The following is a 27394-nucleotide window of genomic DNA, read 5'->3' as shown; positions in this document are numbered from 1 at the left end:
AAGAAAAAAAATCATTTATTGAATTTTAAAACAATAAATTTAAAAATTCTCTCTTGCTTTAAATAAAGATCAAAATACTATCATATGCATGTAAACTAAAATTTAGTAGATTTTATTCCCTACTAAAGGTATTTTGTTCACTGCTTATAGACTATTTAGTTACTCTTACTTTTTTAATATGCCAATCAAAATACCAACGAATACATTGTGGCTCATTCAGTAATTTAAAATCAGGAAGGCCTATTTGTGGGGAAATGGGCCTCTGTCAAGGCCTATCTGGGAAAATGTGCCTTACATTCACGCTTCGGCACATAAAATAGGTATATGTTAGGCAAACGATTTTGAGCTCTACATAGTTTTTCAGTTTTTGTAGTCTAGACCTGGTACCCTGGTATAAGTTTGTATATTTTACATTGGAGTTATATGCCTTAAATATATTGCAAAATCTGGAAGGATTTTTATGGAAATGAGCAGTGGACATGCTTCTGGAAGTTTCAACTAATCAGAGTTCTTCAGAGCATTCCATATATATTCCTGTGTATTGGATGATACTTCTTTTTCATACTTCACAATTCATCACTATGTATATGTGGAAATCAGTGTTATTGAATAAAGTGTTAATTGATCAGTCTTAAGAGAAAAGCTGAACTTTCAAGAAACTAAAAATTATCCATCTTGGATATCCCATTTCTAATTATCTATCCAACTTAATTGCTATTCAGATCAGGTATTCTTCATCAGAATTAATTACTCCAAAACATTCTGCTATCATTATTAGCAGGCAATATTGTTAGAAGCAATATGTTGATGGAATAACAAATCATTAATTTATTTTATTGTTGACCTAACAGTCTGATGCTTTAAAATAAATCATAATTTTTCAACTGCTCTTGACAGGTATAAAAGCTTTTTATTTTAATGCACGTGATCCATAAAAAGTCTTTAGGACTTCACTTACTTCTTAGAGTCTATATTTTAACTTGTGTTTGCATTGGGGTCCAATATAGGGATTTTAAAATCCCTCTCTCTGGAATGGTTTGTAATAATTTAAAAGTAGGATGGATATTTTATTTAAATATTAATAATTAAAAGGAGAATCTCTTTTTTCAGCTTTTTCTTATATATACTGCGGTTATACAGTTGCTATACAAAACCTAATATTGCAATCTATTAAATATTCTATTTCTAGTCAATATCAAAGAATCTATTTTTAACTAATGTGGTAAGTCTTTGTATTTGTACTCTTATTTCTACATTGTAAAAAAACTGATTTGTCCTGTTTAAGGATAAATTATGCATAGTGTTACAATCTGGCTGTTCTGGTCTTTAGTATCCATTCTCTGTTAAATAAAAAATTTAGAGAAATGCACATTTGACATTTGCTTATTAATATGCTAATATAGAAAACATAGTACAAAGTACAGCAAAAGAACTCTCTTAGTTAAAATTTTGTGCATACATAGCACCAGTGGACATACTGTCCTATTTAAAAAACAGTGTTTTAAATAGGATTTTTTAAAACTAATAGGGCAATCCATTCAATAAGTAGTACATTATTAGGAATTATTGGGATTTTTTTTTAAAAAAAGCAAATACTCTTGTTCCCTCCAAAAAGTAATATCACTTTAAATATGTAGTTAAATATCCTAAGCCATAATTTGGTTTGTTTTTTTGCTGTTAGCACAATAAATTGTGTCTTAGCATTGTGTTTAAAGGTTATTGTGGCTTATTTGCCAAATAATATTTAATATTTAGGTGTAAACCCAGCGTAAAAGTCTGAAGACAGATTAAATCAAGCAAGGAAAAAGCTTTGGTCTACAGACTGAATATGGTTTACAGGATGGCTTACCTGCAAAGATTCTTTTATCAATTCTGTTAATAAGCTGCATGAGGTTATTCTTTTTCTCTTAATAGCTGATATGTATAAGAATTTTCCCCCAATCCCAAGAGTTTCAAATGTTTCTCACTAATATCAAAAATTATGCAGAGTGGCATTACCTGAAGGATTATTGTTAGAGAATGAACATTATGGCATTTTAAGATGGCAGTGGAAGTTTTTGAAAAAAATCACTAATGGAGAGTATAAAGGACTAATCTTATTCATTCCAAAAGCAGTTTCCTATGCTGCCAATATATGATTGCTGTGGACCGGTCTACATAAGGCTCTCAGAAACTGCAATTGGTATAAAATGTGGCACTTTGTATATTTCATATAAGTTGTTTCTTATTAAATTTTAATCAATTAACTAATATTCATAATGAATGTATTGACATAATCTATTATGTAAACTATACAGAAAATATGTTTGTTGTATCCTCAATCAGTAAATAAGAAAGAATTCAGCTATGTATAATGACACCATCTAAATGGTTAGGGGGCTCTATAAACTATGAAATCTACAGAAATAAACATATACATATACATATCCTACTAATAACAATAGAAGGTGCTGCACTGAGAAAACTTGTCCTCATGACACCATCCTTCTTTCATCCCTTGTCCACTGATGAGGCCGTTTTGATTTTAAAGTAGTGTTTTTCCTCTTTTGTGGTCTTTGAGTGTAAATCAATACAGTTTTCTCCTGACTCAAGACTTGATTTAATATTTAGGCTTCATCAGTCAATGCCTGATACTTGTCCAGTTTCTATTGGCCCCTGTGGTGCTGTGCTAGAGCTAGCTTTTCATGGCCATCTTGGTTTAAGTTACAAGAAAGATTGGGTGCCTGACTTCCATGGAGACATCTGCTTATTTAAGAACTGATTGGTGCTGCTTATTTAAACATATCTAATAATCTGATGAGGAAAATTTAACACCAGAATTAGATGTATCTCAATGCAATCTGGGGGGAAAAGCCCAATACTATTTTCTATTTTCAATTCTATCAGTAAACCTATGTCCCAATTGATAGTTTTGGAGGTAGAGTATGGTCCCAAGATGAAACAGGAGGGAGCTTTCTGTATACATTATGCAAGCTTCAGGCTTTGCCTCACACAGTACCTACGTTCTACTGATTTGTCATACCAACTAATTTTGGATATGGGTTTTCTAACCTCCAAGAACACCAGTTCAGAAATAGCTTGACTAGTTATTTGGGCAACTTGAGAGGGAACCACCCTTCCAACACATGCCTAAGCCTACTATCTTTATTTTGAAAAATGATACAGTGATTTTTCTTGCCAAGTGGTGACAGCAGTTGGGAAGAAAAGGCAGCCATGCAAACCTACCAATTGTTACCTTTAAATTAGCAGATAGCACTAGCTATGGAACATTAGTTACTGTTGTTCCTGCAGTAAAATAGATTTTGTCCACTAGGGCAGCACAAATTATTCAGACAATTTAAGGCATGGAAAAATGTACTGTACATCAATGTGGCCTTGAGGTAGAACCTTGTATTCAACAAAAGGAATATGTAAGATGGGAGAAAATATAATTTAATAATTTAATTTAAACATGGAATTGTTGTGGATGAGAATAGCAAAGTAATTTAGTATTGAGGTCATTCAGATGCAGTCCTGATGATCCTGATACAAATCTACAAGGTTATTTGAAAAAAAAATCAGAGGTAATCAAAATAGAGAATGGAAAAAAATGAGTAATTCTTCCTTTAAATTCATAAACCAATTGAATATGTAGGCTGAAACCTTACACCCATGTATTTCACAGTAAAGCCTTATACATTATGTGGGACATATTTGTAAACATGTAGTAAACTTTTATAATTAAAGAAACAATGAATGCAAAAATATAAGTTGAGCATCCTTTATATTTACTTTCAAAATAGAGCAAATTATTACAAATAAAGTTGTGAAAGTTACCTAAGAAATTATCAAATATATTGGGTTCATCAAAATTAAATCACTATAAGTGAAACTAAAAACCAGATCACAGAATGACAGAGAAACAGAAAGGTTCACAGAAATAAAATAAAGTTAATTCATGTTATTAAAGAAGCTATAAAAGACTGTGCCACTTTAAAAAAAAATAGAACAAAACCAAAAAAATAAAGAAAAAATAATAGGATAAGGAAGAAGAGGGGACAATAGTGAAAAATATTATTTTTGAAAAATCATAAATATTTTCCAAAATGGCTCAATAGCATCTTCTAGGAAAAAAATTAACGTTTTGGGGAGCAATGGTATTTAGTACTGCTGTTCAGAAGCTTACTGTTTCTCAAAATGTTTTTATTTATATACATTAATAAAATATGATATTTTTAAAAAGAAATTAATATGAAATGGACATTCTTTTAATTAATATTTTGTAATCCATATCATAATATATTCTGATCTTTTCACAAGATTGATTATGAATATGAGAGCATGTGCTTTTGTTTATTGTTTTAAAAAGTGTTAATGTAGTGAGAAATAAATATAATTTTCCAACAAGAATTGGAATGTTTATGCAAAGCAGGCTAATCTTTTACCTCCCAAATTACAAATGATCTCCCCAAAATTATTTATTTTTTTCCTTGTAACCTAAATTCAGAGACAACATAGCAAAATCCAATCCATCTTTTATTTGCTTTCATCTATTGGGCAGAATTTTACCAAACTAAAGATATAATTATCTACCTACTAGATATATTTTAAGAGATTTTGGAGTGTGTTTATTCTCCTGTCCTCCCCCAGTCCTATTCAGGTTGGATTGTGTAGTCTCTTAATCTGGGCATCCCTCTGGAAAAGCTCTGTATTGCCAAATTTCCCACCATTGCTCCAGCAGGTTTACATTCCATCATACTGCCCAGTTAGTACCTTATGTATTATCTAATGTAAAAGATAACATTTGAATATGTAATTATCTTTCATTAGTAAACACTGTTCTTTAAGAGTATGTTAAACAAAAAAAACTATAAATTGCAAATATGCAAGTCATCAGTTGCTATATTAATTGTTTTTCACTGATGGGTTTTTCATTGCTAACAACCAGGAAATCCACAGGCCGAAGACTAGAATAGAAGTTGTAGAACATGCTAGAAGGCAGTAGCAACCTATCTTTAGATCATGCCAAGACAATTATGCTCTTGTATTTATATAATTTACTCAAAGTCAAGCTCAATATGAATATAATTTAACCTGCCTGTTAATTTCTATTTATGCTATATTTATAATTATTTGTATTGATATATTGTATGTTAGGTATATGTACTATTTTCAAATATGGTAAACTCAAATTAAATGGAGTTTAATTAATGGTAAATGTGATGGGTACTTTTCTGAATGGACAATATTACCAAGCTGAATTCTTTCATGAATGTAAAACTGTAAGAATTAGGGCTCTGTGTAATTCCCCTCCCTTCTTTTTTCAGCCTTCAAATTTAAAATTTTGGTCTCATTATTCGGCCTGTTGTGTTCCTACCCCATACGGTTATGCCCAGACTATGACAGCAAAAACCATATTCTCAAGAAATAATTAAGTATGGTCCTGGGCATTGAAAGTTGCCACTCCATGCTTGAATTAGATGTATCTAATTCAATTTATTCAATATGGTGAATTTAGATGAAGTCACATGCAATTAAATTGATAGAGAAGATTCCTGTCATTCTTCTTATACAATAAAACATTACATATTCAAGAGAAACATTTGTTTGCTTTTCAGGCTAAAATCAGTTAGGATTTGAAACACAAAAATAAAAATTGCAATTTAAAAAAAACTGATACTGGAAATCCTGTCCTAGGCTAATAAAAATGTGCAAAAGATCAATACAATTCAAGCATGCATAAGTTTTTATTGCTTTGTGTTAGTGTCAGCTGTTTCCTATTATATACAACATTGTGTTTTGGTCTTGCTTATAGTTAAAAATAATTACAGAAACAAAAAATTACAGAAAAACAATGTTAAAAAGTTAAAATTGAGCTTGTTTTTTTCTATGAAATTAAAGCCTAACTTTTGTGCCTGATATTGGATATAAGGAACACAGAGAGGAATGTCCAGTCTCCTATACCAGGGGTCGCCAACCTTTTGCACCTCAGGGACCACCAAACTCATAATTTTAAATCCCAGGGACCACTAACTGGTTTCTGTGGGTGTGGCCTAATTTGTGGGTGTGGCTTGGTTATGTGACTGGCTGGGCATGGCTTGTATATAAATATTATAAATATTTATATAAATATTTAATTTTTTATAAAAAAGAACAATTTTTACCCAAAATCAAGCAAAGCAGGCAGACAGATTGAGTTGCTCACAGCATCACAGATTTATTCTATCTGCCATTGACTGGCTCAATCTGTCACATAAAATTTGCTTGCAAGCAAACTCATAAAATTTGCTAGCAAGCAAATTCACAAAATTAACTCACAACACACCATGTATGTAAATATTAATTTTTTTATTTAAAAAAAGCAACTTTTACGCAAAATCAGGTAAAGCAGGCAGGCAGATTGAGTTGCTCACAGAATCTTTCAGTGATCTATCTATCTACCATCGGCTAGCTCAGTCTGTCACAAAATTTGCTTGCCACGTGAGTCTGCACTGAATAATAGAAACTTCAGTCCTAAGGTAAGTTTGGCTGTGCTTAAAAGCAGAAGCAAAGATCTAAAGACTAACTAGAAAGCAAGAAATCCAACCATTTCCTGCTTCCTAGCTAATCTAAATCTCCGGGCACAGCAGAACAGCTGATTGTCAGAAAAACAGCAATTTAGCATGCAAGTTTGATGGGTAAGGAGTGAGTGGGCAAGGAAGGTTCACGCGGGCCATGTGGGTGGCACAGCCTTGTGTTTCTGCACAGCCTGGATTAATTGCTTTGGGGGGTGCTCTGGGGGTGAGATTTCTCTGCGGCCCACCAAAATTTTCTCGCAGCCCACCGGTTGGCGACCACTGTCCTATACACACACTTACAAGAGACACATGCATACAAAGAATCACAATTAAACTTTATTCCTGCCATCATCATAAACCAGATCAAACTGTATCTGGATCCAGATTGTAGTCTGAAATCAACAGGAAATTAATTGCTGCTACTTTATACACATTTAGAGGCTTTGGACAAAGTGTTTAATTTTGTTAGTAAACTAATTTAAATTCATAATGCTTCACTTCAACTGATTCTAACAGGATTTATTAAAATCTAATTGATTATAATATTGCTATTTTTGATTTGCAGAACCTTTGGAATGTTTCTTTAGAAATCTCTATTTTATGCTTTTGAAATATAGTATGGCCAGTTAAGTAAGGATCAGGTTTTAATTGCAACTGATTATTAGAACACAGTTTAAAGCTTGCAGATCTAATAAAATTATATTATTCCAAATATGTTAATTGTGTTATATATTCTTTACAAGGATATTTATTTTGACATCATTATATGTTTTCACATATCTGATCCTATAGTTCCCATATTAACCATTAATTCCAAATTTTAAATAATTTCAAAAAAGCTATCCATAATAATGAAACAAATTTATTTTGGGGCCAGAAAGAATAACTGAATTTAATTAGATCTTTTTGTCAGATATCTTTCAATTTGGGTTCATTAATAACATTCTAATTTTGTTTTCCTTATTCTTAGACACTTTAAATGCTCCCAAGGGCAGATATTTAACTATTCATATAATGTCAACAGTATAAATTTTGTTTTACATTTGTACTTTAATAACATAGATAATGCTTAATACTGCAAGTAGAGCCTGTACTATTATTTGAACTTTTTTAAAAAAATTAAAAATTACCAAGTAGGCCCTTAGAAAGAGCAAAATTGGTAATTACCTGTCAATGCTTCCAGGTTTTGCATATTGTTTGTGTGTGTGTTTGTGAGTGTATATACACACACACACACACACACACAGAGAGAGAGAGAGAGAGAGAGAGTTTTATCTAGTGTGGGGCAGAGAGTATTTATGTTATAAACTTGGATTTAAAATTAATTTAAATGGATTGTTCTAACCAATATGCAGATTACACTATAAAATAATTTAAACTAAACTGAAACCCAGCAGATATGTTAATATCACCACTCACAAAATTTCTATCAGCCTGGCCATTGGTCCTAACACTTTGGACATACCTGTTACAGCTTCAATTATTCATATAGCTGCTTATTTTTTAAAAAAATTGAGTTTATTTTTAACTTTGGGGATTTTTATGAACTGTATGGTATGTGGCTCACACAACTAATAACAGCAAAAATGAAATTTCTTAAGTGCATGGATAATGCCTTATAACCTTTAGTCAAGCTGGTTTCATTAGTTTTTCTTAAGCAATTGTCTTAAGTAAATAAGTTGTAATCCTGTTCTTAATTCATTTGGAATACTGACCCTGATTTCCAGAGGAGTCATCTGAATTTTAATGTGTACATTCATGATAGATTTTAGATAGATTTACGAATATATTGATAGCTGAACTGCCTTGATTGAAAAGAATTATATTTCAAAAAACACATAGTATGCAATTTTAGCGTTTGATGGCTATTTCACACATGCTAGTTACAGTATTTCAAGTTAAAGGCACTGATTATGAAGATATCTATGAGAAATGTGCTGCATTAATTTTATGTGTTGAAATTTGTATATGCAGACAGACTGAATATTGACTTCTGTGTTCTGAACTTTCAAATAATTGCTGTGTTTCAAGCATCACACTCTTTATTTCTAATATAGTAATATATTCTGTGCGTTCCTGACTGCTATAAATATTTTATGTATTTCACCCCATTACCATTTTCTGCAGTCTATCGTGTTTATATCCACTTCAGTAATGCCAGCCTATGTAACTGTGCGCCTTCAATGCTGTTTTGGTATTGTGCAAAGATGCATGTATTTAATACAATTTTTTAAAACATTAGCTAATTTATACCTTTTTTTGGAGCACTGTGTTTTTCATTTTCCTTAAGAAAAATGTACTTCCTAGTTGCCTATTTAAGAAAACACCTTGTTCGTGTGACAGCCCATTTACTCTAAAAAAAAAAATACTTGAAAAGAATAGCAATTTCTGCTGGACACTAGCCAGTATATTTTCTATCAGATTAGTAAAAAAGTTTATATCATATTAGTCTGCATGAACTTTTTTTCCCCTTTCTACCAACGTGGCTTGCTTCTCACCTGATACAGTATATTCACTGTACCATTAATTTTGATAATTATTACAGTTGCAAATGAATTAGCAACTGCAGCATTTGCTGTCCCGTAGTGTGATTGGTGTCTTTCCAATTTAGGGTACTGTGGCAGGTTAACATCCTTTCTAACTTTCAATGTGCTAAAATTATTGATATACATTATATAGATGTTTTTCCACCTTGAGTTAATCCCAGTATGCAGGTTTCAACTCCAAAATTTCTTAAACAGCATGGTCATTGCTGAAAATGCTGAAAAATGAAGTTGACATATAAGCTTAATTGGGGTAACACATGGGACCCCATCCATAAGCTGTACCACAAAAAATTGGCACTAAGTTCTAGATAATGATGGTATAATTTACTACTGTTAAACTTTGTTTTCTAAGATTTTTTTTTTGCTTTGTCCTCCTCTAATTTACTTCTTATTCTTTTTCTGCATATCTTGAAAATAGTGGGATGGGAACATATGTCAGTACGTATGTCAAAAAGACTTATAATAGTTATATTTTTTAAAAAAAATCAAAAACAAATAATGAAATGAATTGATATCATGGCATACTTTTTACAATCTTCTAAAATAAGATTTTTAAAATGTAGCCTTTGGCTGCAGAAATATTGATTCACTCTGTTCTATACCTAATAGGCATATAATTGCTTGTTATTTTATATCCTATAAAAAACCAAGCAATATAAAGTACTTCAGATCATTCTGGATGATTATGGATGTCCCTTTCCATGTCATCTTTGCATTACTATAATTATTAATTTTGTTATTCTCTGTAACAGTGATATACTTTAGTGCAGCACTGCAAAAATTGGCACAAGTCCTACAATACTATTCTGTTAAGCAACTTTTACATTTATTTTTCATTGTGACTCCTCCCTACTTAAAAAAAGTGTAGGCATATAAAGAGTTTGCCAATTTGACATTTTTGTCGATGTGAACAAAACAGATATGCAACAAATCTGTATTAGAGATCTGAACATCAGTGTGACACAAATCTCCTGCCCAATTTTTCTGTAAGGCAATACGATTTCAAAGAAACAACCCAGGAATTAAGATTTATTGTAATTATTTTGACTGACATTTAAATGATTACACTATACATTAATCCCTTTTTATTAATAAGTTCCTCGCATATATAACATGCAAGACACTTCATTAGTGTTATCATTGGAAAATTATTAATCAAGCCGAGCCATAGGTTATTGGAGCAGATTACCAATTCTGAATTGGCTTTATTCAGGATTAATATTATCTAATAGCTTCTATGAATGCACAACCTTAGTTAAGAAAACCATGGAGTATAACTTTTGTACGTGTAATACTTTTTGCAAGAACTAATCCATGAAACCCAATTCAGTCTTAAAACTGGTATCATTTCCATTTGTCTATTCAAGGTCCAAACTTGGTTACAGAGGCAAATGAAATGGCTAATGATGATGCTGGGGTGTGTATGTATTTAAGCTGCCACAATTAAAGTATTCCCCCTCCCTTCTTCTCAATAGAGTATAGCACGCTCCATCCCGTTTCTCCCCAGCTAAGAAACCTTGAATGCCAGCCATATGCTCCTGTGCTTTATGCGCACCTGCTCTCCATCCCCCCCATCTCTGTAGATCTTTCTGCCTGGGCAGATGCCCATTTCTTTCTAGTCCCACTTTGTTTCTAAGTTTGTTAGGTGCGCTACCTCTCAGGAGTGCCAAGGGAGTTCCGTTCGCCTTTGGCAACTAGTGCGAGTTACCCCTATCCCGTTGCTATCAATAGCTGGTGTCCCGCTGGTGCTGAAGGAGCTATGTATGTATATGGCTGCTTGGGGTTTAGAGACTTTTCGCTTGCTTTTCCTAGCCCGTCCCTCAGTTCTCCCCTCTATCGCCCTCTCAACCCCTGAGCGCCCTCTCTCGCTAGCTTTATCAGGAAGTCGCTACTGCTGCTTCTGTTTTGGCCCGTACCCGGCGGCAGACCTCTCTGTATACGCTTCGCGATTGCCCAGTGCCCTTGCCAGCGACATCTCTCGTTCGTTCGCATTGCTCCCTGTTATTCCGGGTATTGTGTGTAATAAATGCACAGCCGCCTCACACGAATCAAGCTGATTACAAATTCTTGCGCGCCCTGTGCCGGAAATCGCATCCCCTCGGCTCTTTCTACCCCTCCCTTCGCCTCCCCCCACCTCCGGCTTTCTGGTTTTAACCCCCTCCCCCTTCTGCCTTAACCCTCCAGCCCCCTTTTTAATCCAATTCCCATTTCCATCCCTTTTAGATGCCCTTACTTCCATCCTGTCACCCACCCCCCAACCCCCGCGCATCGATTTACGCCGTCACCACCACCTCCTGCTTGTCTGTCTCTCCCTCCCAGGACGGCGCGTCGGATGATCCGGGGCCGCCGGGAAGAGCTCCAGGCAGCAGGAGAGAGGCTGAGTCCTCCTACTGCCTTAAACTGTATCTCTCTTAAAAAAAAAAAAGCCGGTAGCCCTCCGTGTTATTTTGTATTAAAATGAGGAGGAGGAGGAGGAAGAAGAAGCAGCACCAGCAGAAACACCAGAACCGGCAGCAGAAAGCAATAGCGGAGAGGAAAAGAGGAAGGAGCAGGAGCAAGGGACGTCGGCGGCAGGAGCAGGAGGAGGAGTGATGAGTCAACTAATAATTTAATGGGGACAGAGAGGGCGAGAGCGAGCAAGCCAAGCTGCGTCCGGGACACACACACACACACACACACACACACACACACACACAAAAAAAACAGAGACAGACAGACAGAGCCCTGTAACATCCAGCAACAACCACCAAACCGGCCTAAATAACAGTTATAGCCAGCCGACTGACAAGAATTTGAAATCTGACAGGATTAATTTATAACTGGGGTTTTGGGTTTTTTTTGGTAACCTGATTTCCCTTTTTCTCACTCCCATCTCTTGTCCCTCACCTTGATGTTGCTTAACTCTTCCTAAGTATATTGTTTTTAATTCTTTCAAATGAAGGATCTTGCTTTTGTTTTACTTTGGGGGGTGATTGTATTTCTTTCCGTTCTCCCCACTCCCCCACCCCCTTCCGTCGGTCCGTCCGTTCGTCTCCGGGTAAATGAGAAAGAAGAGCTCCTGTACATTACAAAATAATAAACAACAAGCGCGATAGTGAAACTAAGTGTTTATATCTTTAGTTTCTACTTTTTTTGTAGATTTTAGTAGCTTTTACTATTTTTATTTTGAATCTTTTCTGTAAAGCTTTGTGCAGAAAGTTTTCGGATTAGTTTTTTTTCTTTTTGTGGGAAGTAGGTATGTCTTCAGTTGTATTTTCCATTTCTTTTTATTGTTATCTATGTTATAGCTTATTAGAAAAATAATTATAAAGAGAAAACCCACTAGTTTTTCTGTTTTCTAAAGAGTCAAATGGAAAGGCTACCTCACCCCCATCCCTTTCTCTTACTTTTTTTCCCCTCTGCTCTGACTTAGGCAGATCATGTCTAATTTCAGCTTCCCTGTTTTTTTAAAAAAATGTCTTGATTCAGTATAATCAGCATTATGTTTGTTTAAATATAATTATATATTATTTATAATAATTATTTCCATTTCTCTTTCTCTATTATTGCAATCACCACTTGTTTCTGTAATTTACTAGTACTTTTCTCTCTCTTTGGGTTTCTTTTATTGTGTCCCCTCCAATAACTAACATTTGGATTATATATTTTCTTTTTATCGTTTTAAGAAAAATAAAATTTTGAAAGGAAGTATCCTTCAGGGTTTTGTTCTGTTTTTGTTTTTTACAAAAAAGGATTTAGAAATCATCTTCAAGACATCGTTCTACAAAGGAAATCTCCTTTGTTTCCATTATTTATATGCTGCCAAGTTTTGAAGTGGTGAGTTTCAGGTCTTTTTATGAAATTTCACTCAAACTGCAGTCTTCCTGTTTCTAGATAGTGTTTTGCTTCTTTGTCTCTTTAAAAGGTCACAGTGAAAGCTTGGCCTGGATTATCACAGCCATATGGAATGGATAAGAACAGAGCCTCTCTTAAATGTGATTAAGGGGTTTTATCAGAGAAAGGAGGAGGAGATAAAGAGAAAGGGGAGGGAACTAAGTCTCAAAGTATTGAAGACACAATAGTCAGGGCTGCTTGCAGAACCTTATGCAAACAAGTGAAATCCACTCAAAATATTTAAAATGTCATCTTCCATCAACAGTATACACACGCAGTAGTGTATCTTTTTCTAAAAACATATAGCATAGAACAAATGCTTGAATAGGAAACCAGCAGAAACTCTTCTCCCTGTCATATCCAAAGATAATAATTAACTCTTTACAAAAAAGCATGTTGAGTATATCTCATTGGTATTTCAGATGGAGGAAAGCTTTATTGAACTTTAGCCTTGAATGTACATTTAAAATGGTAAATTGTGTAGAATTTTTTTTGCACCTTTTGCATATATTTCTTCTGCATTACACTCTTTGCAAGATAATTAAACTGATCAATGTAGATACGGTGGATATGACCAATTCAGTATTTTTAATCATAATACTGTATATAAAATTGATTGTTAGCATGATATCTTTATCCACTGGTTATGGCTGGAGTCGTGTATGTCTTAACTAATGAAACAAAATTTGGGTGTTGGTTAAAAAGTGGTAGTAATTTCCCAGTTCAAAATATTTTAATCCTTCAACTAATTTCAAATTAAGGGAAAAAAAGCTTGGGTGTTAAGACATGTTTTGAAGACGTACTACCAAGGACCCAGTAGATCTTGGTAATGTAGATATGCAGTTTTGAGATAAATAGCAGTTAATGTAATGAAAAAGAATAATCTTGATTAAAAAAGTGATTAAAGTAGGCATATTTATTGTTAATGAGACTCATAACCAAAAACAGATGGGACCACAATCAAGGGTAAACCTTTGGTTCGCAGCGTGTCACCCTTGAGTGAAAGGATAAATAACCATTATAGCCTAAACTTTATATTTATTCAATTGGCAGTTTTAAGGATACAGCTAACCCTTAAGATTAACATTATCTTTTTTTTATAATGAAAGACAAAGCAGATGTGATTAAGGGACAAATTTGCAATGAGAATATATAGCACTATCACTAAAATGAAAATCTTGTCAGAGCTGAAAAAAGGTATACTTTTACTGTAGATTAAAACATTATTTGTTAATGAATTAATGTTTTTTCTTTGAAATAACCTCGCCCTTTCCATTCACAGTGATAGTGTTCATATTTAATTTTGTAAGTACTACTTTATAAATGACTGGTCACTTGTTCCTATATTCATACTATATATATAATAAAGCAGGTAGTGTGATTAAATCTTTAAAAAGGTAGCAGACTTTCCTATAAGGCAAATATCTGTTCAGAATAACATAAATAAATGTATTAATATAATTTTCAATAATTAAAAGTACTTTTGTGTTTTTGCATTACAGTAGTGGTTACTGTGTATGTGCTGTATTACAAAAACAATCATAATAAAAAATTAAAGAATTTGAAAACAGTATTGAATAATAGTAGTTAAGGCTAACAGCTTTTGTTTAATTTGATAATCTAAGTGTGTCAATATTCAAAAATTCATCAAATGATGTAATAGGTTTGAAAGATTTTCAACTTGATACCCAAAAAAGTTAGGAGGGCTTAAGGAGACTTCCACATGGGGAATTTATATAGTATCTTAAATTATCTAGAATTTTACATGTTGCTATAGGAAAATAAGTGTTTAGTCTTATCTGATGCTGAACTGCCTTTAATGATAGAATGATTCTTTTTATACATTCTATGTTAATATATGAGACTTTTTTAAAAAAGAGATGCACTTAAAGGAAACTTCATATTGCTAGTTTAATCTATTAAATGCCTAGCTAAATCCAAGATTTCTATTTATTGAAGTGAAATATTTTACTAATTTGAGGAAATCATACTAAGCGCATAAATCATATAAGCTTATAATCTTAGAAGTTATAAATAAGAAATTTGTAGCAATAGTTATATTACTCTGAATGCTGCTAAATGTATATGCAGTTCTCATTCATGATATATCTAAGATTATATATATATAGATAGAGAGGGAGAGGGAGAGAGAGAGAGCTATATAATGAGCTTTATTATATATGAGTAGAAAAATATATATGCATATTGAGATGCTCTGATAAGTTTGATAGTTAAACAACTTTCTCAGAAATACATTTTTATTTAAAAACCAGTTAATATTATGTGAACATGCTATATAGATGTATTATGTACATATGCAAAGCTGCCTACATAAAATTACGCACGCGTATACAACACTTTTTTTTTTCAAATCATGGCAGGTGATCTTTAGAGGCGGGACTGAGTATGGATCATTTGAACGAGACAACTCAGGGGAAAGAACATTCAGAAATGTCTAACAATGTAAGCGATCCGAAGGGTCCACCAGCCAAAATTGCCCGCTTGGAACAGAATGGGAGCCCATTAGGAAGAGGAAGACTTGGAAGTACAGGAACTAAAATGCAAGGAGTGCCTTTAAAACACTCTGGAAACCTGATGAAAACACAAATTAGAAAAGGTAACACTATAATAATATGAAACATTAATTTTAAAATTATATATTGTCTTAGAAAAAACCTACTTTCAAGTATGTATATAATTTGTACCTCACAATGGCATTTTTATTCAACTATCACATTCTTAAATCTGATAGAAATGGTACCTGGAAGACTGAACTGTATGCCTGGGTGGAGCATCTTGTTTTATAGGGTGGAGTCTTTTTAATAGGAAAAAATGTCATACTAAATGTCATTATTTTTCTCAATGAAAACAAATAAAGCGATTAATCAAGGTCAGTCTTCCTATAATCTCATTTTGTAGACATCTGTGTACGTATTGTCAAAATACTTTATAACGTGAATAAATACGAAAGTTCTTGAAATAGCCAGATTTATACTTCTATCTGCTCTTGACAAAAATCCAAAATTGGAAGATCAACATTTCTGAAGCATTTGCTAGTTGGCTTCAAGAAAGTAATGTAAAGCTTGTTTGGTGTTATGTGGAAAACTCCTTTATGATGACAATTTTTTCGCACTTTATTTCCTTAAGTACAATTCATTACTGAGCAATGAACACCTTGGGTGTCATATTGTTCAGTGACTGGTTTGCTGTAATTAGACATTCTCACACAAGAAAAAATGCTTTCAGAGCCAGTGACTGATGCAGTATGTGTATGTCCATGGTTGTTGTTTGTATTATGGTTCTGTTGAAGTAAAATTAATAGTATACATGATCTTTTTGGATCATAAACTGCACTCATGATAATTTAATCAAAATGCAACATATAATTTCAAATGCATTCAATGCTTCTTTCCTCAGTATTATCGTTGCATGTTTCTAAGTAAGATTTCTTGGAACTGCTACATTAAGACAATTAAAAACACCAAGTTACAGTGGCTTCCATTCTGATGCATAACATTTATCATACAATCATTTACTTTTTCCTTGGATTGGCGAAAACAAAGAATATATTGATCTTAGAATGAACAGACACAGCAGTCCGTATTGTTTAGATCTGTATCTATTAAAAATGGAGAAACAGCACTTCAGCAAATTCTTTGGCCTCTGCTCATGATTACCCTATTTATTGATTGTTTGCCAAGAATGTATGCATCTTAAGAAAGCCAAGGGTAAGACATTAAAAATATAATTTATTGCTGCTTTTTAAACAGAGTGCATTAATATTGTACTTCGAAGCATTGGGGCTATGTAAAAAGGACTTTCTGACGCCTGTAAACATATAAGTTCCATAAATTCCTAAATAGGAGATTTCAGCTGTGTCTGGTATTATGTGATATTTGCACAGCAAACTTTAATGCCAGGACAGTTTTAGACAGGGATTCAACAGACTTCTCTGCTCCTTATTGCAGACACTCTGTTTATATAGACTCATAAACCTTCAACAAATCGTCTGACATTGCTTTCAGGTTTAAATCATACTATATTTTTAGCATTGAACACTGACCAATACTTTCCCCTTTAATACTAGAAGGTTATAAAGTTTCTGCACTGTCTTGGTAAGTACTTGAGTGATCAGCAATTTGGCAAGCTATACTAATCAAGGAAGCTTTGCCATCACGGTATCATATAGAAATATTGCATACTTATCCTAATGGGAGAAGATTCTCATTTTTAGTTAAGACATATTTCACACACCCTGTTTTTTTAGTTTTAATAATGCATTTTTCTCTTGTTTTGAGGCCAGTATAAGAAAAATATAAAGTAAATATATATTATTGTATTTCTGAAATATGAACTGTGAAGAGAATTCTACAGTTAGGCTTCTAATCTAATAATTTTAAATTCTTAGCCTCATTGCTGTGTTCTGGTTTTGATAGGTGAGAGCTTATCAAAGCTCTAAAAAGAAATGAAGAAATAAGTTACCAATTTATATTGTGATATTTGTCTGGAGATTTTTTTCTGACAATAGTGTATGAGATGTAAAATATTGGCAAGCATTTAGAATTGTGTTCCATGCTGAGTTTGTTTAACAAACTAGTGAATTTGAACTTGTTTTGCAAGCAAGCGTAGAGAAGTTGGTTTGCAAGAGTCTGCCTAAAATGTAGACAGAATAATATCTTATTCTATAGAACCATACAATTTTGTTTCAATTTTGTTCCTTGAAATTGATATCAAAATATTCTGGAAATATAGTTAGAGCAGAACACTTTATTTAAAAAAATAGAAATAATATCCATGTAAGTTACACCATGTTTATTTAGAAATAAGACCTGTAGAATTCTGTATAATTCATAGGTCTAAAGAGTGTGTATGTGGAGTGTGTGTGTGTGTGTGTGAGAGAGAGAGAGAGAGAGATTTTGGACTACAATAAAAGTACAGTAATTAGCTTTCCAGAACATCTTCTATATTCAGTTTTCTCTTGTTATTCCAAACTATACAATTAGCTAAGATTAGAATGGTGGTTTTTTTACTATTTTCTAAATATAAAAATTTGAAGAAAAATGAGATTAAAATATTTTACAAGTACTGTTAATGCAGTGATTTTCTATATTAGTTTGTGTACTGCCAACAATTTTTTATTAATGTAAATAGAATTATGTAAACTGCATTGCAGTGGTTTGTTCTGAAGTTTTCTGCAATGTATGTTTAAGTGGTAGCACTTAAGTAGTATTTTCACATAATCATACAGGTTGGTTATGGACAATCAGGACTATATTTCTGCAAGCAATCTTATTCTTTATATAATTCAGTATTCAATTCCTCAACAGACCAAGACCTTTTGCACTCTTTATTAAATATGCTTGTGTTGTTTCTCATACCTTTCAAAAACTAGAGTTGGAGTTTGTTCAGTTCTGTAATAATTCTTTAATAGTCCACTCAGAAAGTAAATGTAAGTAAGTACTGTGCAAATGTTATTTCTGAACATTGTTATCTTATAGGAACCATGCTTCCAGTTTTCTGTGTTGTGGAACATTATGAAAATTCCATTGAGTATGATTGCAAGGAAGAACATGCAGAATTTGTTTTAGTAAGGAAGGACATGTTATTCAACCAGCTAATTGAAATGGCATTATTATCACTTGGATATTCTCATAGCTCTGCTGCCCAAGCAAAAGGTAAATGTCATGAAAAATTACAAAATAATTTGTATTTATTAATGGGGACAGTGAAGCACAATTTTCCTTGGTTTCAGGAATGTTAAGAATGCAAAATCTAGGTACTGTATATGTAACAGTAATACATCCTTCAAATTTTGCTTAGTTTCCTTTTTATAGCTATTTATTTTATTCATAGGAAATGTTGAGGTAAGATAGCACTTTTCAATTAGTTTCAATGACAGAGGCAACATTATATAGAAATATAAAGCATTTTTAATAGATCAGCAGTTAAAATTAACTTTATTCTAGCATTAAACCTCTCTGTTCTTTACTGTGAAATTTGCATATCTTCAGTGTGCAAAAGAGTAAGAAGGCATAGGATTCTGTTTGTGGTTTTTATAGATTTCTGTATCAGTCTATCAATTCTTGCTGCAAAAGTAGAAAAAAAAATAGATGATGAATTGATTTTAAGTTTTTTTTAAAAAAGATGAAAGTTATTTACAAGTAATTTTACAAACATATATTCTTTTATCTAATTTCTTAACATTGTTGACATAGTTTTCCTGGAATCGTTCTGTTTGATGCAGGATTGATCCAGGTTGGGAAATGGAACCCAGTTCCTCTATCCTATGTGACAGATGCTCCTGATGCCACTGTAGCTGACATGCTGCAGGATGTTTATCACGTAGTCACACTGAAAATCCAATTGCACAGGTATGTCACATACAGCAGAAATCTGAGTAAGAATCAGAATCTGATATATTGTGACTACTCCAAATCTGCTTAAATTAGCAAAAAATCTGTAACTATTACCTACTTTCTTTTGTTATTGCAATGTGGGGGTAATAAACCAGCCCACAATATGGTGAGAAATTTTATATTTAGATAGTTCTCTTTCATAGCTTTTTTTCCTGGGATCACATTAAAAATATATAGCATTTTAGTCAATTAAATGATGCATTGCAAGAAGGCATTTTACATAAAGTTTAAGAAAAAAATATTTTTGCATATCATGAACAGCACCATCTGTGTGCATTTTGAAAAAAGAATGACTTGTTCACTCTTATTGTTGCAGTCAAGGCTTTAAAATTTCACTGTAACTAAAAGAGGGGGGAAGCTAATATATTAATTCTTTTCATGATCAGTCGTGAAAAGGCATTACACCTTAAATTGTTTTACCAAGCGCATCAGAGCAGGAAGGTAGAAGTAACATGGAAAAATAGTCGCCACATGCAGCTGATGTATAATTCATGCATCAATACAGCAGATGTGTTGTATAAAGTAATTAACTAATCGGAACAATCAGGAGACTGAGAGCAATCTCCAGATGCATCTGCTTGATGCACAAAATGAAATCTGTCTGTCTTAAAGGAATGTTCTGCAGCAGAATGCAATCCTGTAATAATCCTTTTTCTAATCAATGTCTCAAATAGTTGCCCTAAACTAGAAGACTTGCCTCCTGAACAATGGTCTCACACAACAGTAAGAAATGCTCTGAAGGATTTACTGAAGGATATGAACCAGAGTTCATTGGCCAAGGAGTGTCCCCTTTCACAGGTACTTAGCATAACATTCAGTAAATAGGCAGTGTTGAACTGAGATTTCTGCATACAGTTGCCACTAGAATTTTTGAAAGAAGGCAAGAATTCATATTTTTACATTGATGTACTATATTTTAAGCATCAATCAACCATTTAAGATAGTGTAGCCTGTGAAAAAGTTGAATATTTATTCAATTTTAATATCAAAACTGCTTTGAATTTTTTTGTCAGAGAAACATGCTTATTATAATAGTTAATGGAGATCATAAAACCATTCCCAGGTTTAATTTTTATGTTACATAAAAAGTAGGTTAATTTTGAAATGTTATAAAAATAAAGAGTTACAATACAATAGAAATTAATTTAACAAATCTAGCTATATAATACAACTTTTGCATAATGGATGAAAATGATTCAAGTACATTGCTAAAAAAAATTTCTGAATTCATTCCCACTGTTGAGGTTTATATGAGAAATGTGCAAATTAAAATGCACTTATATTAGATACTAAGATAGAAAAAGATCATGCAATAAATTATAATTTCAATTTAATTACAGTATTATTTTATGTGGATAAATATTTTCAATAAAAAATATTTTGGTGGATTTTTAGGTTTAATGTTCCCCTTACTTTAATTTTAGTTGAAGGAAATATATTCTTGATCATTATCAGGATGTACAATATAGTTCCCTTCATTAATTCATTCTGATTTCCATAACCATAAACAATTCTACAAAAATAACTTCTGTAGTTTCTACTTCCAAGACATTTGATTTCTCATTCAGTTGACCAGTTGTCAATACAATCAATCTTTCCCATGTTTTTTTAAAGATATACCATGCAGATAAAAAATTTCAAATGGTTATACCATCATGAATCACACCACAAAGTTGTCAGATTAAATTTCAGAGCAATAGGAATTCCCATGCAACTGGTAGTATCTTTCACAATAAAAAGAAAAAATATTTTGACTTTAAAGATAGAAAAGCATAATTAGTTTATATGTTAAATTAAACTTACTGATCCAGAAATATTCTCATATAAAAAGCATGTGTGCGATATTAGTTTAAAATTAACAAAAGAATTAATATATTTTATTTCAGTAAACCCTTTTACAAATCTGTAAAATAAGACAATGTTTTTATTCTTATGTTGTAGCTTGAGACTAAGGGACACCTAATTCATTTTGGAGACAGATTTGCACTTGGAACTTCCTGATTTACAGCTTGATCTTTTTCTCTTGATACTGACACTAATGATTGTTCAGCTTCTAGAAAGTAGTTTAATTACGTTTGAATAATTACTTAATTTTTATGTTTAACAAACCAACTTCAAATACACATTTCTTAATAAATGTTATTGAAATAAATTGATTATTTTGATCCAAACAAATGTTGAAACTTCAGGAATCAAAGAAGTAGAATATATTCCCTGTTTTCTTTGGAATGTTTATGTAAATAGAACATTTGTATTTAGAATATGCCTACAAGAGACTTTGACCTGAGTATAGTTGTGGTTACTATGTAAGAATCAATCACTATTACTTTTAGGAGATAGAAATAAAAATGATGCTTGCAATTTTTACTGTACAAGAACATTCATTTGGGGCCATGGAATTATATTCTTTACATTTGATAAGGTCTTATCCAGTTCTCTGTGTAAATGGAAATAGCCTGGTAATTCAATAGTTTCGAATGAAAGATTGTGATACAAGTATCAGAAATAAATATAGCTAAGATGCATGGATAGTCCCTTTAGTGCTGATTTTAAAGACAGTGCAGGTTGATAGTCTGATGCTACGCATATTTGATACGCATGTTTACTTGGAAATAAGTTCCACTTTATTCAATAGTTTATTTGTAAATAGGTTTTTGTAGACTATGTAATAAATAAGCAAGTTAATTTCCAGAAAACATATTTTGAAAGAAAACACTTTTGGCACATATTGCATTCTAGTTGCAGCTTATCCAGAGAGATAGATGTGATGCAATGAGAAATGAAAAGACCTATCTCCTTTATATCAGTTTCATTACATTAAATGGTAATCTGAAAATCTACTAAGTCAGTACTTCTCAACCTTTGATATTTTAAGTTCATTTTGCCAAATAATTTTGGTCTTAACCATGATAAAACAGAAGGATATTTTTTCTCTAAATGGACATTTGAATATTTATAGGCATCATAATTATGTGCAGAAAATTTTAAAAAGTTTCAGTGATTTGCCTTTTGCCCCACATAGATGGTTTTCTGGATTTCACCTTGCACTTGCATATCACCTTGCACTCTGCTAAACAGCATTAATGTAAAAAGAGAATATTAATTTCGTTGGACTTAGGTATTTTATTAATTTATTCAATTTGTATCCCCCCTGCTTCCTAGCAACTCTGGAAGAGTATAGTAATCAAGCAGTCATACTCTTCTTTTTCCCCAGTATAGTAACCAAGCAGTCATACTCTTCTTTTTCCCCAGAAAACTAGGTGACAATTTTTACATGCCAAGTATCTTTGGGCTAGTGTCACTGGGAAAGAATAGTATTCCATTTTGTATACTTGTATCACTTGTTTCAGTTTAATTAAGTATAGAATTGTAACAACGTTAACAATGTTTCAATGTTGTCTTCTTGTATAATTTTATGCACAAATATGATGGACAGAAAAAGATAATCCTCTGTGTGAGATGGATATAAAATCATATTATTTAAAGTTATTGAGAAGATATGCCATTGCCTACTAATTTTCCATTTTCAACATACCAAAAACTAAGAAACATAGATTTATATGGACTCTGAGGTTTTGAGTCAAAGATTTAGCTTTATATAAACTTTTATAACAGTCCTAAGGAATTTGTTAATAAAGAATCACTGATGAATGATTTTGCTTATATCAGTATCATCTTTGTATATACTTTATGTACTGAGCTGTCTTCTTACATATTTTGTGTTGTGTTTAGCACTTTTTCACCATTAATGTAATGAAAATTGCATTCTACTTTTTGTTTATAAGGTTTATAATCATAGTTTCTTTTCTTCCTTATGGCTTTTAAGAAATATATAAACATCCTTTTTATGGTTGCGGTACATATTAAGTGTAGAAGATTATTTCTTGCCACTATGTCTAGAACAACCTACAACACGAAAAAATTCTAATGTGTCTATACAGCATTTATTACCTACCCTGATAGATTTGGGACCTAAAGATGGTTAGGTATTTGCAGAATAAATAAGCAGCAAATAGCTACTTATTTAAAGGATTATTTTGTGTTTTTGGAAATTGGGTTTAAAGTGCAGAGTTATCATACACTGACCTTTACTTAAGCATTGCAGGATCATATCTCCAGTCTTTTGAGCTTTTGAGTAGACACCTTCATGCATTTTGTTATTTTAGTAGTCTTTAGTCTAATTTTGAAAGCCTTCTGCAAATGACCAAGCTTCTGATAAGAATATTCTACCATTAGAATAGTCCTGTAGGAACAAAATAAAAGGGAGAAAATGGGAGAAAATAACATCGCAGAAGGAGAAATAAAAAGTTTAGCCATTAATATATGTTTAGTATTCATTTCACTATAGATTTAAACTTTGTCTAAGAACTAGAGGTAGAACTAAGTTTCCTCTATTGTACATTTTATTTATTTATTAAGATATGAATATTTTAATTTCTAGGACTAAATTCCATATATTAGTATACTAAGATAGACAATATCTACATTATCGCTGAGGAAAAGTAATCAAGCTTAAAAGCCATTATTCCTACAAAATAGATTTTCCCAGTTTAATATTAAATTATCTCCTGAACGCCAAGTTGGAGAAAAATCTTATGGAATTGAATGAAGTTGTGACAGTATGAGAAACCACTTTCAAGCAAGAATAAATGGTGTTTTTCATCATTTTTAACTGACTTATTCTCATTGAAAGTCATATAGAAGTTTTGGACTATACTGCTAACTCCTTAAAGCTGGTAAAATATATTATTTGAATCAATCTGATTATTGGAGTGAAGTTTAATTCAAATGCAGGGAACAATATACTTTCTTCAGATCTGGATGAGGAGCTCAGTATATGTTCTAAATGAGCCCCCTACGCATTTTGTAATGGGTTAGATATTTGCAAATTTAGAATCAATTCAGTCAGGATGAAAGTATGATCAATGAGAGATTTTCTCTCTAGTTGAGTGAGGAATGTATTACCTATAAATAATTATATTGACTGGATATTAATCACTTGATGCTATGATGTCACTAGGAATGCTATCAATTGTTAAAAATATCTTTTTATCAGGTTTGATTAATATTTATCCATCAAATTTATATAGCCATCTCCCTTCTCTGGACAGTGTACAATAGTGAACTATTTTAGAGATAGCCTAGATACTTCTGGAAACTTCCACTTAAAGCACTGAGTTATACGTGAAACAGACTTTCAAAAGACTGCAAACACTCCATCCAAAACAAATGTTTGGGTTTTAACAGCTGAGTCTATTCATCTATATTAGCTGCACTTAATTTTATGCCATTTTGAAGTACTGAATTTTATTTTAAGTCCCAGATAATTTGGGCCTAGTTTATCTCAAGGATCACATCTATAAGATTGATGTCAGGTATAGTATTTTCTATACTATATCTTCTCACTGATGCCATTCCATTCTATATTTTTACTACTGTCTGGCCTCTACTTTCCATTTGTTTTGATTTTTTAAAAGCCCATTTTAGAATTGTAATAAATTGGTGTTTGTTTTTTTTTAAATGAGACCAATTTTACTTGACTTAAAATATACATATTTCACTTTGATTTTATACAAATGCAGAAAGGGACAGAGAAACACTGATATGGACAAAGAAAAGAAGTACCATTGTTCTTATGCCTGGCAATATTTTTTGTGAGATGGTATGGATTTGGGTGCAGAGGGAGACTACAAAAACAAGAGTTGTAAAGTAGTGATTCCATTGATGGTATCTTGCAAATTTTCTACCTTGCCAAAATGAAAAAATAAACAAATTTAAATAAATAAAATAAATTCAGGACAGATTCCTTATAATGTTTCTTGCTTTGATTGCCTCTTTTTTTTCTCTAATTTCCTTACATTTGATATATTTCCTTGAACTATAAATAGTCCACCTGCACAACATTTATAGCATGTTGATCAACATTAACTATCACATAACATAATATTTATAATGCCACACAAACTTGTAACAACTTGAAATCAGCTTTAATTAATAAATTATTTAATGTTTAGTGGAAAAGTGCTGTATAAAGTTATGTTATATGTATAAATCATAGACGTGGGAAAACAGCTAAGATAATGTTTTCTTTATATCCATATTTTCTTTATAGGATTCTTCATTTATCAGACTATAAAACAGCACTTGCCTGAAGGATGAAACAAGTAGCTGTTTCCATTGTCAAACTGGTCTAGGGCCTGATTTTTTACATTTCTTTATTGAGAAAATTTTATTTCATCAGAAAATTTTTCTCTTTTTAGAGTAATGTATGTTACCTGCTTAAAGAATAGAACAGTCAGAAATATAAGATCATACACATAATGTACAATGCTTTTATATTTAAAATTGTTATATGCTATAATTCTTTTTAATTTTAATACTACAAATAATACTACAAAATTTTAATACTCACTTTGCGTCTGAGAAAAGTGAGGAAAACAAGCACAATAGTTGCATCATATCATAGAGCAGTTAATTTGACTGTTAATGCACAACTCTATGTTACCACTCCTTTGTGAATTAAGGCTGTTTCTTGTATGTGATGCAAACAATATATCAATGGCAGTTGAATGTTTAATGCAAAAGTAATGGGTCAGTTGATCTGCTAAGTTCAACTATTTATAAAAATAAAATATATGTATTTTTGTGAACTATATAATTTCAATTTTAGAGAATATTTTATTATTCTGATATGTTTCAAAACTATCTCACAGAAACCAAAGCAAACTAAAATGCTCAAAGCAATATATGTTCAATTTTTTATTCAATTTATTTTAACATTGGATTGGTTCTTTAATTCTCTGGAATAGTTTTCAGACTACATGGGAAAAAATAGAGTTGCTTTCTAATTGGGATTTTGCACAAGTATTCATAAGAGTATATTGTTTCCAAATAAGTTTGGTTTGGTTTGATCTTTGACCATAAGTGAACCACTGGGTTACAAAGGGATACTAAATGCTAAGTATCAAAACTGTTAAGTAGTAGAAAAATTTGCACAGTGTAGGTAGTCCTTGACTTAGGACCATTTGATCCATGATTGTTCAACATTGTGACAGCCCTGAAGTAAAATGATCCATGTCCAAAATTAGTGCTGTAAAAATGCTTTCATGGTCATATGATTAGCAGCCTGCCTGCACTTAAAACTCCACGGACATTACAATTTCTCCCACACTCATATATCTCCCCATCTTTTGGGCTCTTTCCATTCTTCACTGTACCTAACCATCTTCACCCTCCTTCTCCTCAGGCTTAAGATGAGGGATTCTCAGCCTAGTTGCTGGGGCAGTCTGGCACTGGCTTCATACTATTAAAAAGGGGTGGAGAGGAGCTAAAATTAATGTTTTTATTTTACAGCAGGAAGCAAGCCCCAGACCTACTTAGGAGCTTTTTGTAGAACACTGTTTTGACACACTGTGGTCCAAGGGGTGGTTTTGCCTTTTTTTTAATAGCACAAAAGCAAGTAAAAGTAATGAAGGTGAACTAGAGTGGCAGAGTGCAAGGCAGGTAGGGGTTTCAGAGTGTAAGATGGTGAAAGCAACTAGGACTAGGCTAAAGCAACTTCCAGCTTCGTAATGCATGGCAACCAGCCCCAAAGCTTTTTGCCACTCACAGATGCTGGGTCACTCAACAAGCAGAGATGTAAAAGAAGATGGGTAGCTGGGGGAAATTGTAGACAGGCTGTATCTTACTGAGGAATGACTTGGATTGGGTTGGATACTCAATTAACGACCCTGATTCTCAATCATCAAAATAGGAAGCGCCATCCTAATTTTGATTCTTGAAAATCAAAAGAAAGCCTCTAATTTAATCTATTTAAATGTTGTTCCTTCAGTCCAGTTGAAAGAGATTCCAACAAATTTCACTTTATGCACAAGTTTTGTGGAAGGTTACTAGCTACAGTGGTTCACGTGTACAATCATTTCATCATTTTCAATCAATGTTTCATATAGGATCAAGAATTTAATCTCATTCTATGCCATGCAAAAATTTTCAACCTGGTGCCTACTTATTAGATGAAATGAGA

General features: G+C 32.4%; 1 protein-coding gene across 12 annotated transcripts in view; it reads left to right on the top strand.

Annotated features, from left to right (window-relative positions):
* SATB1 (SATB homeobox 1) overlaps positions 1–27394 on the top strand; it is a 107191-nt gene that overhangs the window by 9864 nt on the left and 69933 nt on the right. For 6 of the 12 annotated variants that reach the window (XM_087916610.1, XM_026708137.2, XM_087916612.1 and 3 more), the window contains 4 exons: positions 15337–15572; positions 18454–18630; positions 19200–19326; positions 20046–20169. In XM_087916610.1, the coding sequence (XP_087772736.1) occupies positions 15362–15572; positions 18454–18630; positions 19200–19326; positions 20046–20169 (639 nt within the window). In that variant the 5' untranslated portion in view covers positions 15337–15361. Of the gene's footprint in view, positions 1–11394; positions 12318–12813; positions 12899–15336; positions 15573–18453; positions 18631–19199; positions 19327–20045; positions 20170–27394 lie in introns of those variants that run through there. The other 6 variants (XM_087916608.1, XM_087916607.1, XM_087916603.1 and 3 more) reach the window with 2 other exon arrangements.

The sequence above is a fragment of the Pseudonaja textilis genome, chromosome Z (assembly GCF_049901715.1).
Source record: "Pseudonaja textilis isolate UNSWEBS1 chromosome Z, rPseTex1.2, whole genome shotgun sequence".
Taxonomy (NCBI): Eukaryota; Metazoa; Chordata; class Lepidosauria; order Squamata; family Elapidae; genus Pseudonaja; species Pseudonaja textilis.
The sequence above is the reverse complement of the archived record's forward strand: the minus strand, read 5'-3'. Positions and strand labels throughout refer to the sequence as shown.